Source organism: Branchiostoma lanceolatum, chromosome 10 (genome assembly GCF_035083965.1).
Source record: "Branchiostoma lanceolatum isolate klBraLanc5 chromosome 10, klBraLanc5.hap2, whole genome shotgun sequence".
Classification (NCBI taxonomy): Eukaryota; Metazoa; Chordata; class Leptocardii; order Amphioxiformes; family Branchiostomatidae; genus Branchiostoma; species Branchiostoma lanceolatum.
This window is the reverse complement of record NC_089731.1, coordinates 9,337,225-9,352,977: the sequence shown is the minus strand read 5'-3', so window position 1 is coordinate 9,352,977 and position 15,753 is coordinate 9,337,225. Positions and strand designations below refer to the sequence as shown.

Sequence of the window (15,753 nt, the reverse complement as noted above, 5' to 3'; positions counted from 1 at the left end):
TGGCTTCTGATATCTTGGACGTCGTTTGTCTGATGCGAGACTTCATAAGTGCTGACTAATGACAGTCCTGGGACCAACAAAGCAACAGCAGTGGCATGGCATTAACCAGCAATCACGGCTTATTGTGGTGCATTTTTTCAGTGTCCGATGCGAAAAATGATAAGGACATGTACATGTACACGTTAAAGCCGCACGTACAAACAAGCCTTACCAACCTTAAATCAGCCAAGCAGCTGCCGTCTTTAACCAGGCAGACATCTTGCGTATCTAGGGGAAGAACCTTTTGCAATTTGTTTGACAGTTTCTTCCTCCTTTTTTTTCTTATCATGATCATGCCTCGGTAATACGTTTCTTAACTACTAAACAAAACCCATGTTAAATCAGATATGCTGTATCATGACATCATATTGGCGTTCTCATTGACAGAAACGTAGATAACTACAACATGATTAATTACGAAATCTTGCTTGTCCTACAGAATCATCCACTCTGAGGTTTGGGGCTCCCAACTGCAAAGGATGTTGGACCCGATCATTTTTTACTCCTTGGGGGCGTTCGTCCTAGTGGTGGGCATCGTCGGTTGGATCGGAAACCTGCTTATCATCTATGTCTTCTTCAGGTAAGATTGACTCATTTATATTCACAACCAGTCAGTATGGCCCACATAGAAAGTCATGGGAGAATAGTAAAGTTATCTATGCACCAGTGAATGCGATACTTTGTACCTTGTACAATTGTTGTGCAATAAAGTTATTGTAGTAATTGTCGTCCGGTGTATGTAAGACATTTGAAACAACGCAATTAGCCTGAGATGCTTGCTTCCCCTCCATTCCTCAGATGACTTCGTTAATAGCATTGTCATTAATTAAGCACTGGGTATGTATGCCGATGCTGTATTGCACACACTAGGAGTCGCAGAAGCACAGATAGACAGTCACACCGATAGACAAGCCTTAGCTATACTTAATTCCCTTAGGCCATATTGATTTGATTATATGGATGACATCCTCGGGGACCCCAAAAACTGATGCGAGCGTGCGAATAAAAAAAGTTTGGCAAAAGTCGCCTTTGGCAAATGATCTACTGTACGTGGTCAGGAAGGATGAACAAATCTAAGCACAGAGTATGGCATATAAACAAATCAACATGGCCTTAGGGTGATAAACTGTATTACTTCAAATCACGTCATTGACGCGTGCACTCAAATATCAGCGACGTTGTTTCTTCTCCCCTTTCTAGGTCGAAACATTTTCACCACACAAAGAACGTGCTGACGCTGAACCTAGCCATCACGAACGTGCTCATGTGCCTAGCGACGGTGCCGACTTTCGTGACGTCAAGCTTCAGCCGGAAGTGGATCTTCAGTGATACAGGTAAATACATGGTCACCTTTCCAAACCGGGGCCCGGCCGGGCAGTTTGCGGGAACGGAAACTATGATATTTTAAGTAAAAGATTACATAACACATATCAAACCACATAAAACGTAAAAAGGATATTCATCAGTATAGTTGATGTATATTTCTTTATATCCACTTCTTTTGTTTTGGTCTCAGCTAGTATCCCGGCCGGGCCCCGGACTAGAAATGTTACCATAGAATAAATGGGTTTTGTCTGTCAATACGCTGAGCGCCGTAAACATATCACCGTAATCTTTCACCTTTGACCCACAGCAAACGTAAAAATCTTCACTGTGATCTTGGTTAATGACTGATGATCACTGATCTGAATTGATTATCAAATCTCGATTACTCAGTTTAGATGATTTGCCTAATCGAGCCTTGCAAAAGTTTATGGACAGTTTGCCATATTGCTTGTTTCAACACGAACTTGTTTGACCCTTGATTATACTGCCTACAGTTTGCCAGATGACCGGTTTCATGGCGGGGTGGTTCGGCACACAGTCTATCTGCACGCTGGCGGCCATCGCCTTCGACCGGTGCATCGCTATCACTATGCCGTTGACCGGTAAACTTAATCGGGGTAAGCTTTTTGATGAATGTTGTTCCATTGTTGTTGTTGCTGTTGTTTTGGGAACTAATAAAGCTACATATATCAGTCAATCTTTACTGTAAAATCAGCTTGGTAGACATGTCTTGAAAGAAACAACTAAAAGGCGTTAGATTCTTTACATGTCTAAAAAAGGACAATCTTAAGAGCACGTAAAAATAACAGTCGATTAGATAGAATTTAGGTTAAAACATGTAACTCATCTGCATGGCAGGGTATCGATCAATTTGTTGATTACAAAAGTCAGAGTTCGTGTCTTGTTTTAAACACTATATATTCCAAGATGCTGTAAATTGACTACTTGTCATCAAATCATTTACGGACTATATATAACGCAGTGACAATGTCTTATATCCATAGGATATTTGGAGTTTCTTTTAACACAACCAGGTAATCTCACCTGCTGACGTTTCGGTGTCTGTCAGACACCTTCTTCAGAGCTTCTGACTGGAGTACTGCTTCTCACCGCTATAAGTAGCCGATGTAGGTGGCGCTTTTGCGGCGAGAACGTAATCCCAAATGTGGCTGAGCTTGTATCCCCCCTCGTCTCGGTTCATCACTGGTTCATCACAATATTCTTATATCCATGTATCTATACCATTACTGTCCTACTACAGGCCGGAGGGTGACCATCAGTGTGGCGGTGGTGTGGCTGTGGTCCCTCATCTGGTGTTTACCTCCGTTCTTCGGCTGGAACAAGTGGTCCATGCAGAAATACCAGACAGGCTGCACCTTCAACTACTTGTCAGGTACACTCTCTTAGCCAGCATTTATCTGTACTTTTTTTTTCGACATTGGGCTTTGGATTATAAAGAAACTGAGAAAACACTTTCAAACATTTTCTTTTTCATTATGTACCATTAGCTGCTCACCAAACTTTGTCCGTCCATTCTCGTCCATGTTATTCGAGAGTACCTTCTCTGCATTTTTGTAAAAAAAATATTTCCGCGAAAATGTGAGAAAACTTTAATTTTGGGGTGCTAAAATTTGGAACTTTTGGACACGTCGAACCGACCACGCTACATCGAGAATGCAACACCTGTCGAACATGACGTCATCGTGACGAAAAATTTAAATATCACGTGACGAATCTAGGCACGGGCATCTCGGATTGGCTCACCGGGAACACAGGCAGTCAGACACACAGAGAGACACACCCAAAACAATTTCTCCATTTTCCATGGAGATAAAAACATTATAGGAAGGTAAAGCAGTTTTATCCCCCGAAAATCGGATTTTGAAAGTCAATCTATTCAGTAATTTCCATACATGATTAGTTCGTTCAAACAACACTATCACAATGTATAGCGACGTCCATCATGCGAAAATACGACGTCGTTGTGATGTGAGAGCTCACAGAAAATTGTCGCGCTATCGGCACGGCTGGGGGAGCAGCCATTTTTCAAATCTCCCTAGCGCGGTCGAACTTCGCTGATGCGTCCCGAACGCTTCCGGGGACTTGATCAAATACGTTGCCCAAAAACACATGTGTCTCTCGTCTCTCCTGAGCCTTCCTTTTCTTGACCGGTGTAGTTTTGTGTTCCGTTTGTACAGATAATGCATTCCAAAGATGGTACATCATGGCCCTGACATTAGCAGTCTTCGTCCTACCGATGGTGGTGATGATAATTTGCTACTACGCCATCTGGCGGGCCGCACGTCGCAGCACCCTCGCGCTCAAAGGCATGATGGACCGAAGGACGTTTCAGGTACGAGTAGTTCAGTCTCGATGTTTGTGAAATTGACGGATAAGTTATGATTGAATCTGTGTCACGTTAAAATCAATTTAGCAGCTTTAGACAGTTTTGTAACATTACTTGCTCGACGATTATAGCGAATCGTTTAGAATATCAGTCATATGAATTAGTTCATGGAAGATATACATATTAAATACTGGTGAAGGAATAAATATGAATGTAAAGTACTGAATAGACCGTAAAAGAAGAATACTCTGTGTCCCTTTAGAAGATATCAAAAAAGCGGCGCCACGTCGACGTCCACACCGCCAAGGTCGGGGTCCTGGTCACCCTGTTATTCATCCTGTCCTGGACACCCTTTGCAATCGTCGCTCTGATTGGTTGGGCTGGATATGGTCACTTGATAACACCCCTTGCGGGAGCTATTCCGGCTGCAATTGCCAAAGCGGCTGTTATAGTGAACTACATCGTGTATGCGGCAATGATGCCGGACTTCAAGCGAGGTACGTAACTTCCTATGTTGTCACAATTTCGAAACCTAATGGGGAAAAGGAGTTTTTGTTAGTCTATAAACGTTCGTTGGAAGGGAAGGGGGAGTTAAGTGACTCTCTAGAAGGGAATAAGAAAAAAAGAACAGTGGCAATTAACGCCTCAGCAACGCTATGAATATGCATATGGTTCTATTTTCTTTGCATGATTAGCAGAAATGTTGTGGTAGGGCCTACCCTACCAAGTGCTTGTCTTGGTGACCCATGCACTGTTGGAGCAGACGTCAGTATGCCAGTGACAAAAATGCACCATGAAACAGATTACCTTCAACTTCGTTCTGCAGGTTTGCGAGAAGTTCTACCATGGATTCCCGTATCCAGACGCCGCCCCAAACGAGATATAACGTCTCGATGTGCATCTATAGAGCGTAGCTAGGCCGTTCCTGTCGACACACAGGGAAGGTTGGCTATCTACTAGCCCGAGTGTCATCATGTTTAGTTCCAGGCTCTACCGTCACCAAACTGGTTGGTGAAGGTAGAGCCTGGAACTAAACAGTATGACACTCAGGCTAACTATCCACCGCTCATAAAAAGAGCTGGCTCACCAGAAAATGTAGCTGAGTGAATATTCTATAGCTAGCAGAACTGTGTCTAATGTCTAGTGCGTTCTGCCGGAAGTGTATCATGCGTTGTATGCCTTTGTTGTTGAGATATACAATGTAGAACAATCTATTTCAGATGACTTAGCTTTTGTTTGTTCGTTTTATTAAGATCTCCATTAGCGTTCAATTCTAACAGCTTGACCTGTAGATATCAGGTAACATACGCATAGTAGCGAAATAGTTGGAAAAACCAACCCTCCTCCAGCAGGCTTGAATCCCTTGGTACAGCCTCCCGGATTCCAGGGATTCAAGCCTGCTGGAGGAGGGTGGAAAAACGTACTGGGCACGAACTCAAACGCTACTCAGCTCTCGAAAATGTCGTGCCATATAAACCTCTTAAAACTCCAGACCCGTGTGCGTGTGTAGAAGTGCTCCTCGGCCGCAGGTCGCGTGCTCTCTTGTATGTACATACATGTATAGTGGCTGTCTCTATATTTTAAGTACTAATAGAAATATGTGATAATGACGTAAAACAGAAATTGTAAATCAGAAGCCTGGAAAATGGTGTATATAAGACGATGCCCATAGGAACACTGACCTTATCTGGCTATGAGATCTAGAGAGAAAGTATATATGTATTTTTGATGCACACAATGTATATGTTTTGAAGAAAGTTACTGTTTGATGGGGGCTATCTGTCCTATCCCTGCTAAGCAATATATTTTCATGAATGTTGAGAAAGTTGCTATATTGCCAAATGTGTACGGAACATTGTGGAAATTGCCTTCTATATGATATATATATAATTCAAAGTTGGAACCGATTTGTGATGGATACAGACAGACAGTGTGACGTTCTTCGTATTGTCTCAGTTTATCATGACACCTTGTTAGGTATCTACATGTACTCAGATGATGTGTGCCTGCTAACTATTACTGTCTACAGGTCAATAAACTAAACGAAGGATCATACTGCTACTGGTTTTTGTCAAACTGTTGCTGTTATTGAGAGAATTGTTTACAGCAAAGGCAAAAATATAAAAAGAAAACTGAAGAAAAAGAAAGGAATTAAGCAAGAAAAGGAAATGGGGATAAAGGCAATTCAAACTTTCTTTTGGAAACTGGCGGGTATCTCAATCTGTCATGGTAATTCAGAAAACACACAAAATCCTGAAGATAAAGAATCGTGACATGTGCATTTAGTATAATTATTTTCTAAAGTAAAAGAACAAACACGGGTAAATGATGACCAGCTCTTTATTACTTTAAATCACAACCTGGGCACAAAGTAAGCGGTCCATGTTACATCACATATGTATGTTACATCACATGTCCAGTACTGTCAGTTTTTCACGTATTTAAAAACTACTTCACAATAGTCTGGTTTACACACAACGTTACATCACATATTCACAACTGCCGGTTTTACAGTGCAATATCACTTTCGAATTTGCGCACATTGAAGTGATGCATTACATGACAAATCTATATTTGCTATTGTCAGCCTTATACTCAAATAGTCAAACATGTATTATCAAACCTATTACATGTTAGGCTAGGCGTGTACATATAAACAGCCACCAGGATACACAGTGTGGTGATCATTAACAGGTTTACATCAGGCCATGTTGATTTGATTATATGGATGACATCCGCGCGCGCACCAATTTCCGTCCGTTTAAAGATAAAGACGTTTTCGACCATACTGTAAATCACTGACAAAGCAGCTACAAAATGAGCAAATATATGCCATAAATTGCAACAAAAAACATTTGGGAAAACGGATACTAATGCCTATATGTAAGTCAGTTCTAAAGTAAAAAACAGTGTGTATACCATACTGTGTGCTTATTCATTTGTTCAACCTTCCTGACCACGTAGATTTCGTAATGAATGCAACTTTTTATTCGCACGCTCGCATCGGTTTTGGGGTTCCCAGAGGATGTCATCCATATAATCAAATCAACATGGCCTTAGACAAAATTTTACATGTTCGCCATTGGACACAATTACACACCACGTACTTACTACTACTAGCTTGATACATCTGTAGCTATACATACTACATTGCACGCCTACGTATATCAGGTTAGGAAAATAGTAGTATTATATAACATTCCGAGTTCATGTAGTCAGGGCGGTTCTGCTGACATTCATTATCTAGCTAGACACGGCAGGTAGGTAACGGGGTTCTCTGGGCTCAAAACGTAAGTTCGAGGTCAGAGCTAGTGGGCGGATAGGTTGCGGGGTGAATGGTTGATCAGAATTTGGTTTCAACCTCTGACCCACAGATGACCTAAGATCTGCCTGCCTCGGGCGGTCTTCGTTTCGCTCTCTCTGTGGCGGGCAACAGAACAGCATCTGCCGGATAGTCTTTCTAAAATCCGGGTTCCTTCTGATATGAAGATAGGCGTTGATACAGCAGTTGGCATAGTACATTATCCAGACTAGGGCACTCACAGGGTCAGGCCAGTTCATACCAGACGCCTGAAAAACACAGGACGGACCCACTAGCACACAGAACACGCATGCCAGAACTGCCAGATTTTTCGCCACTTTCAGAAGATTTTTCCTCTGTTGGTTTTGGAGGCAGGGGTTGTCAGGGTTGTAGGAAGCGTTTCTTACGTGGCGGTAGATGACGGTGTAGCTGCACAGCATGATGAGGAGTGGCAGCGCGTACAGTGTCCCGATCATCACACGGGTCATCACGAACGACTCCGTCGCCGCAACACAGATGCCGGACGCCTGCATTCCGAGGAATCCGTAGCCGAGGACGAAGGGAATGGCAGCCGTCCAGGACACGAGCCAGGCCAGCAGGACGATCAGAACGTTGTTTCTGGTGGTAAAGAAGGCCTTGTAGATGGACTTGGTCTTGGTGATGAGCATGTAGCGGTGAAAGGCGATGAGCGCCATGCAGGACAGCGAAGTGAACTTGTTGGAGATGCCGATGGTGCCGAGCGCGGCGCACACGCCGGGGTGGAACGGAACCCGGTGGGTGATGGCGGTGTACACGCCGAACGGCAGGTAGACCGCCGTCTCCAGGAGGTCTCCCGCCGCTAGATTGGCCACGAACCAGCTGGTGGCCGTTCGGAGCTTTTTTCTAAACCCGACAGCAAAGATGACGGTTCCGTTCAGTGTGGTTCCCACGACGGCCAGAAGGCCCATGACAATCGCCACACCAACAGTGAAGCCCGTATGTTGTGGCGAAGCAGGCGTGGGTGAAACATTGATGGAGCTGTCGTTGGTGCTGAAAACCGTGCTGTTGGAGTATGTGAACATCCAGTCGCTGATAGTCCCGTTTACCGCGTAGGTCGCGTTTTTAAATCCAATATCCATACCGATATTGTTGCAGCAACACCTTCATTTGTGTATTTGTTGGGCTAGGATGATACAAGCAAGATTGACTTTCAGCTTTTATAAACCACTGGCTATGTATTATCTTGCATTATTAATGCTAAAACCACGGGCTATAATTCTGAACTATAAGCAAAACTCATATTGATAAATTTTGAGCTTTTCCGTGCCAGGTAATCAAAATATAGCGCGTAATTTGTAAAATGCGAATATTAACGCAATAGTTGAAAAGTTGGAAATACCTACTCGACACAGACTCGGAAGGTACCAGTACTCGAAAATGCCGTGCCAAGTAAGCCGCATAAAACACCACCTATGTGTGTGTGCAAATCCATTCCTCACTCGCAGGTCGCGTGGCGTTCTGTATGTGTGCGTACATGTAATGACAAGCTATCTGTATAAATAGTGTGATGATTCCGGGTAGTGATTCAAGAATATGACATTATATCAAAATAAAAACATTGTAAAGAAGAAGCCTGTGCTGAGGACAATGGTGTTTTAAGACGATGCCCATAGGAACACTGAGTGGTCCTCTAGCCTTAAGATAGAACACTTTATCTGTTATTTTTTATGCATTCATATTTTTAAGAAATTTGCTGTATGCTTGGGCTAATCTTTTCTTTCCTATCCATGCCAAGCAATCTATGTTCATGAATGCATCTAATTAAAGTTTTACAGTGGATATGGTAAAGTTTCAATCGATTATCGATATATCGATAAATACACAGACAGGAAAGTGTGTCACGTTGTTGCCGTACTGCTGCAGTTCATCGTGAGACCTTGTAAGGTATATCCACCCAGATAATTTGTACCTGCTAACTATTTCAGACTAACGGCCAATAACTTACTAATGTATCGCCCTGCTGCTGTGCCACTTGCAAAATTGCTGCTGTCATTGAAAGTACAGTTGGCAGGAGAGACAAACATTGCAATTAAGCAATTGAAAAGAAAGATATGAAAGAAAGGAAGTAAACAAAGAAACGGTGAAGGAACATCCGCGTAAATTTCATGAAGAAAATGGTCTCAGGTGAAGTACTGAAAACTTCCCAAAAAGACACGCAATCCTGATAGTAAATAAAGAGACACGTCATTCTATTCTTATTTTGTACTAAGAGTATTGTTTTCTAACATAAGACAACATACACGGGTTTTAGATATCAATTTTATTGAAAATAACGACCAAAATTTCATTACGTTAAATCAAAAATTGGCAACAGGTGGCCCAAGTTACAATACTGTATCACATATTGCATGACATTTCCACTAGTCTGACGTTTACACAGATTTAAATGTTGAATTGAAATGTTCACAGCCGTCCGTTTTATACACGGTTACATGACATATTCACGACTTTAATTTCTACAATCATAACATCATTTTTGACTTTGGACACATCAAAGATATGCATTTCATGCAACGATTCCATTATCAGTCTTTGACCCAAGTCGTTATACAGGATATCAATTATGTTACATCTTCATCACAACCATGTCAATACATATCTAACAACTGTCAGAATTACGCAATGTGGTGATCAATGACAGGTTTACATTAAAATTCTTACACGTTTACCATTGAACACAATTAAACACCACATATCTGCAATCAGCTTTAGTGAAAGTGAAAGTGAAAGAAAGTGATCTCGAACCAGTTTAGCTCAATGAACTCAATTAACAGTTGAACAGTATATACCGTTTCATTACAGAGAAGACAGACGCTATGTACAGTTTATAGTGTATACCGGTTCACTGTACAGGGGGATTTCCCATAACTCTTTTTGACAATATCAATGAATGGACAGTGGAACAAGGCTTAATGTCCAGTCTTGTTGAAAATCGTCATCTAGTTAGACACAGTAGGTAGGTAACAGGGTTCTCTAGCCTCTAAACGAAAGTCCGAGGTCAAGGGTTTGGGGGTGAAAAGCTGTGTGGACAAAGGTTTTGGGGTTAAAGGTTGTTGGGTGAAAGATTGTAGGGCTAAAGGTCGATCAGAATTAACGTCCGACCTCTGACCCGGAGATGGCCTGACATCTGCCTGCCTCGGGCGGTCTTCGTTTCGCTCTCTCTGTGGCGGGCAACAGAACAGCATCCGTCGGTAAGTCTTTCTAAAATCCGGGTTCTTTCTAATATGAAGAAAGGAATTGATACAGCAGTTGGCATAGTACATAGGCCATACTAGGGCGTTAACAGCTCCAGGCCAGTTCATACCGGACACCAAAAGTACACAGGACGGACCCACTAGCACACAGAACACGCATGCCAGAACTGCCAGATTTTTCGCCACTTTCAGAAGATTTTTCCTCTGTTGGTTTTGGAGGCAGGGGTTGTCAGGGTTGTAGGAAGCGTTTCTTACGTGGCGGTAGATGGCGGTGTAGCTGCACAGCATGATGAGGAGTGGCAGCGCGTACAGTGTCCCGATCATCACACGGGTCATCACGAACGACTCCGCCGCCGCAACACAAATGCCGGACGCCTGCATTCCTAGGAATCCGTAGCCGAGGACGAAGGGAATGGCAGCCGTCCAGGACACGAGCCAGGCAAGCAGGACGATCAAAACGTTGTTTCTGGTGGTAAAGAAGGCCTTGTAGGTAGACTTGGTCTTGGTGATGAGCATGTAGCGGTGAAAGGCGATGAGCGCCATGCAGGACAGCGAAGTGAACTTGTTGGAGATGCCGATGGTGCCGAGCGCGGCGCACACGCCGGGGTGGAACGGAACCCGGTGGGTGATGGCGGTGTACACGCCGAACGGCAGGTAGACCGCCGTCTCCAGGAGGTCTCCCGCCGCTAGATTGGCCACGAACCAGCTGGTGGCCGTTCGGAGCTTTTTTCTAAACCCGACAGCGAAAATGACGGTTCCGTTCAGCGTGGTTCCCACGACGGCCAGAAGGCCCATGACAATCGCCACCCCAACAGTGAATCCCGTTTGTTGTGGCGAAGCAGGCGTGGGTGAAACATTGATTGAGCTGTTGTTGGTGCTGAAAACCGTGCTGTTGGAGTATGTGAACATCCAGTCGCTGACAGTTGCGTTTACCGCGTAGGTTGCGTTTTTAAATCCGATATCCATACCGATATTTTTTTGTTGCTCGAGCTAGGAACAACTTTCTTGGTGTATTTGCGGTCGGAACTGATACAAGCAAGATTAACCTTCAGCTTTTATAGACCACTGTGAACGTCTTAACTTGCATTATTAATGTTAAAACCACGACTGTATAAGGTTCAACTCATATTGATAAATTTTGGGACTTTTCCGTGCCAGGTTATAAAATTAAGCCTCGTATGTCACCAGGCTGTACCGGTCCTTCTAATGCCCTTTAATCAAGGAAGCAAACGTTCTTTCAATCAATTGTCTCTCCGATGACGTGATGTATTGACAAGTCTTCAACAGACGATCCACGATGTCTTGTGTTTGATGAACCTTCAGAACGACCCCACCTATATATTCTCAACGTTATTGTACCATGTGCTTAATCATACATATACATACAACAGCCAACGTATCGTGTCGGCCTGTGTTTGTTCTAAAATGCTAATTACGGGGAGACCATGGCAAGTCTGGGCAGAATTCATTCCACAGGAATTGCCACTTCTAGCTCAGACCTTAGTTAGATTGACCATCAGACCAATGCCGACGCGATGAAAAAATCTCCGCCCCTTGATACGACAATGGTGAGCGGCGGAACGTCATCTACGGAATGCTCTGTCTGGGACTAGATACCAACGGAGGGATGAAACGTTTCCACTTGGATCAATGATTGAATGAGACCCCCTCCTAGATCCTATCTTCCACGTAAGAGCTCTATACTGAAACTTCGAATTTGGTGAAAAGGAAAGTATTATTGGTTTGATATCAGCTATCTAAGTTGACACCGTGGGTAACTCACATGGCTCTCTAGGCTGAAGACGGGGTACATTTAAACGTTGTGTGGTTGCACTTCCACTGGGATTTCCTTCCACCCGATGGCCAATGGGTGGACCCAATCTTGCCTGTCTCGGACCGTTTGTGTTTTGCTCTCTCTGTGGTGGGAGACAGAACAGCATCTTTCGACAGGATTTCTTAAAATCCGAATTATTTCTGATATGAAGAAAAGCGTTGATACAGCAGTTAGCATAGTACATTGTCCAGACTAGCGCGTTCGCAGGGGTAGGCCAGCCCGTACCAAAAACCACATGAATACAAGAGGGACCTACCAAGACACAGAACACGCATGCCAGAATTGCCAGATTTTTCGCCACTTTCAGAAGATTTTTCTTACGTTGGTTTTGAAGACAGGGGTTTTCAGGATTGTAGGACGCTTTCCTAACATGGCGGTAGATGGCGGTGTAGCTACACAGCATGGTGAGAAGTGGCAGAGCGTACAGCGTCCCGATCACCGCACGACGGGTCGTCACAACAGGCCCAGTCGCCGCAACACAGGTCCCAGTCGTAGACAGTCGGTTGAAGCCGTAGCCAATAACGAAGGGAATAGCGGCACCCCAGGACACGAGCCAGGCAAGCAGGACGATAAGAACGTTGTTTCTGGTGGTAAAGAATGCCTTGTAGGTGGACTTGGTCTTGGTGATGAGCATGTAGCGATGAAAGCCGATGAGCGCCATGCAGGCCAGAGAAGTGAACTTGTTGGAGATGCCGATGGTGCCGAGCGCGGCGCACACGCCGGGGTGGAACGGAACCCGGTAGGTGATGGCGGTGTACACGCCGAACGGCAGGTAGACCGCCGTCTCCAGGAGGTCTCCCGCCGCTAGATTGGCCACGAACCAGCCGGTGGCCGTTCGGAGCTTTTTGTTAAAGCCGACTGCAAAGATGACGGTTCCGTTCAGCGTGGTTCCCACCACGGCCAGAAGGCCCATGACAATCGCTATGCCAACAACGAAGTCCTTCTGCTGGGGAGAAGCAGGCGTGGGTGAAACATTGCTGGTGCTGAAAATCGTGCTGTCGTTGGTGCTGAAAATCGTGCTGTTATCCGAATAAGGGAGCATCTCGTCACTGATCGTGCTGCCGTTAGAACATGGAAACATTTCATCGTTGACTGTGACATTCACAGCATAGGTCAAGTTTCCCAGCGCCATATCCATGTCCATATTTGCTTTTCTGCAAAGAAAATGAATTGAAATAAGATTTATACGGTCCAGACTGCATTAAGGAATTGAAAAGACGTAATTATACCATGCCGTTGCTCTCCAATGCTTTTACTGTTCTTCGGATCCATGCACTTTTTCCGATGTCTTGACAAAATCCTTCACGTACTACATATTGCATATTACTCGGTTTCTTCAGTTGTTATACGTAGACGTATAATGCGAATCCCCGCACAATATGTCCTTAGCTTAAAGAGTCAATCTTGACAATGATAGAAAAATCTGATGTCCGTTAAATTCAACTTAATGCGTAATGCATAAGATGAACATTATAACAGTAAACGGATGATCGCTTTGTTGTTGTTTGCTGCGATTCACCATCGGAGAAGTCAAAAGTTCTTAACCAAGGAAAAAAATCTGCAAAAAAATATATGTATGTATACTGCATGTATCTTTAAAATAATTTTCAATCATAGCGGCTCATCAGCCGCTCATGTATATATCAACTATCCATACAGTGTCTACTAGTTATAAATTATATACAATGAATCAGAAACATACCTTAAAATCTTCAACAGCCGTCCCCAGAATGCCAGTCGTAGACAGAGGCCTATGTGGAGCTAGTACTGATGTAGTAGGGATTATCACCCCTCAGATCACTGTTTCGTCAGCAGACTTTGGACCAATCTCTGGAGATGCTAAGTATAACCTCCGCCCTTCTATATGGCTGAAACCCTTTGTGATTGGTTGGGGAGGTTTTACGTAACTTTGAAGTTTTGTAACGTGATCGGAAGAGGATAACTATAAGAACATTATGATAGTGTTGTGTAAGGTATTTTACAAGGCTGGATTCGGAGAGAAGATCCGTTGAGTTGATCGGCTCATACGTAGCTTAAATCGGAAGCTAGCGATTGAGATGGATAGGCATTGTGGCTCAGTACAAATTCAATCATTAAATTGGGTCACTGATACGGTGTGGCAATCAACTTTGTTACAAACTTAAGCAACAGATCCGGAAGGCTCTCACTTTGATCCTATTCCTAAAGTAAGGCTCTCCGCATGAGACGAATACATTGTACATGAAAAGTTAGCAGGATATAGACAACCCTTATGGTCGCGCTACGTAGATACGGTAAATGGGGACTGGCTAACAGTGCAGATATAACAGTGTGTTTAGATGGATTGAATATGTGTTTTATGTCTACCATAGATTTTACCTTATCTGTATACTTATATGATAATAGATACGTGGATTAGCTGAAGTGGATTTTGTGAGAAGATCACAATTCAGACGTTTGTGTCTGCCAGGTTGTTTAATAAAGATTGGATTGAATAGACCCAAGAGTTCTGCTACACAGGAGTTGAATGGTGAATGACCACCCCATTGTTTGTCGAGTGACATTATGTAATGATTTAAGAATATGTAGGGGACGGGAAGACAACAATCATTATATTGTATACATGTGCGACCGGGTGAATATTGGCCTGATAGATAGTTCCAGTAGTACAGAATGACACGTTAGTTATTTGAAACAACAGGTTGGCCTTTTAGTAGATGATATACTGGATAATCAACTGACACTATAGTAATATAATTGTATTGCATATTGTTAGTGGCTGGCTTTGACAAACAGTACAATTCACCTGCGTCTAATAAGGTAAAAAAGCTTAACCGTCAAGGTAATTTAAGTGGCTGGTAGCAAAGTGAGCACATGTGCATATAACTGCTGATATGAATCCTAGTTTTAATGAGAAATGTTACATCTCTCATTTACACATTTCCAGTTAGTTGTCACGAATCATCAGTTCTTGCATCTTTGGTGATAGCTGAAGTTTTTCATTACGGGCACATCAAATCAAATTAAGAACCACGAGTGTTGACGTCAGATATAAAAAGGAGTTGTGTAATAAAGAGGATTTGTGAGTCACAGACAGCTGGAGTATATAAATCTTTAATATTGGTTGTCGTGGTTGCATCTTATGATTGACAGGGAAGGTTGTAGTGCGCCACTAACAGACGGAATATATCTCGCAACAAACCGTTGGACATACTTCCATTCCTTGACGAACATTGGACAGGGCGACAAGCAATATGTTTCAGATTTCTAGGCCCTGTTGTAACTTACGCCGGCCTTCTCTCTTTTAACTACAACTACGTCAAGTTTTCTGATAGCTACCGGGATTTGATACGGCTTCTCGGTTCTGATTATATCAGGCCTTACATGCCTTGCACGTATACAATAGTTTTCCTTTGGCTACGTCTGATGTGACATATGCATTGAACTGCATGTGTCGAAGATATGCGCAGGAAAATATGCATAGGAAGGCATGGATATGACTCATGTCTTCACGGTAATATCCGAAAAAAAAAGAAAACTACGGATGAACGAACCAAACTTGATATGTTGGTTCTTTTACAAGTGTGTGAAACAAGCTACGGCAGTTTTTACTTTTCTTTATGTCATATGCAGGCTCTTTCATATTACTTTAATTCATAAAGCGTACTTCATCAATCAACCGCGGTGTAATATA

The 15,753-nt window shown here is 43.3% G+C and overlaps 4 protein-coding genes across 4 annotated transcripts; 1 reads left to right on the top strand and 3 right to left on the bottom strand.

Annotated features, from left to right (window-relative positions):
* The first annotated feature begins 488 nt into the window (after positions 1 to 488).
* Positions 489 to 4,217, top strand: LOC136443239 (melanopsin-like). The gene is made up of 6 exons (XM_066440401.1): positions 489 to 619; positions 1,240 to 1,373; positions 1,860 to 1,982; positions 2,627 to 2,758; positions 3,564 to 3,718; positions 3,975 to 4,217. Exons 1-6 carry the CDS (start codon positions 519 to 521, stop codon positions 4,215 to 4,217), a joined length of 888 nt encoding a protein of 295 aa, XP_066296498.1. The 5' UTR covers positions 489 to 518.
* Positions 4,218 to 6,955: 2,738 nt separating this feature from the next.
* On the bottom strand, positions 6,956 to 8,131 carry LOC136443917 (neuropeptides B/W receptor type 1-like). The gene has a single exon (XM_066441293.1). It carries the CDS (start codon positions 8,129 to 8,131, stop codon positions 6,956 to 6,958), a length of 1,176 nt encoding a protein of 391 aa, XP_066297390.1.
* Positions 8,132 to 9,991: 1,860 nt separating this feature from the next.
* LOC136443916 (neuropeptides B/W receptor type 1-like) lies at positions 9,992 to 11,212 on the bottom strand. The gene is made up of 2 exons (XM_066441292.1): positions 10,388 to 11,212; positions 9,992 to 10,072 (listed from the first exon to the last, which is right to left on the bottom strand). The coding sequence occupies exons 1-2, from the start codon at positions 11,210 to 11,212 to the stop codon at positions 9,992 to 9,994; spliced, it is 906 nt and encodes a 301-aa protein (XP_066297389.1).
* An 825-nt stretch (positions 11,213 to 12,037) lies between these two features.
* On the bottom strand, positions 12,038 to 13,224 carry LOC136443915 (type-1 angiotensin II receptor-like). The gene is made up of 2 exons (XM_066441291.1): positions 12,402 to 13,224; positions 12,038 to 12,162 (listed from the first exon to the last, which is right to left on the bottom strand). The coding sequence occupies exons 1-2, from the start codon at positions 13,222 to 13,224 to the stop codon at positions 12,038 to 12,040; spliced, it is 948 nt and encodes a 315-aa protein (XP_066297388.1).
* Positions 13,225 to 15,753: the final 2,529 nt, after the last annotated feature.

Excerpts from the sequence above, each read along its gene's own strand:
- LOC136443239 (XM_066440401.1), top strand. The coding sequence starts at position 519 with ATGTTGGACCCGATCATTTTTTACTCCTTGGGGGCGTTCGTCCTAGTG. Across the intron at positions 1,983-2,626 it reads GACCGGTAAACTTAATCGGG|GCCGGAGGGTGACCATCAGT; the intron begins GTAAGCTTTTTG and ends GTCCTACTACAG. Across the intron at positions 3,719-3,974 it reads TGGACCGAAGGACGTTTCAG|AAGATATCAAAAAAGCGGCG; the intron begins GTACGAGTAGTT and ends GTGTCCCTTTAG.
- LOC136443917 (XM_066441293.1), bottom strand. The coding sequence starts at position 8,131 with ATGGATATTGGATTTAAAAACGCGACCTACGCGGTAAACGGGACTATC.
- LOC136443916 (XM_066441292.1), bottom strand. The coding sequence starts at position 11,212 with ATGGATATCGGATTTAAAAACGCAACCTACGCGGTAAACGCAACTGTC. Across the intron at positions 10,073-10,387 it reads CATGCGTGTTCTGTGTGCTA|CTTTTCACCCCCAAACCCTT; the intron begins GTGGGTCCGTCC and ends TTGTCCACACAG.
- LOC136443915 (XM_066441291.1), bottom strand. The coding sequence starts at position 13,224 with ATGGACATGGATATGGCGCTGGGAAACTTGACCTATGCTGTGAATGTC. Across the intron at positions 12,163-12,401 it reads CCCCTGTCTTCAAAACCAAC|AGAGAGCAAAACACAAACGG; the intron begins GTAAGAAAAATC and ends CTCCCACCACAG.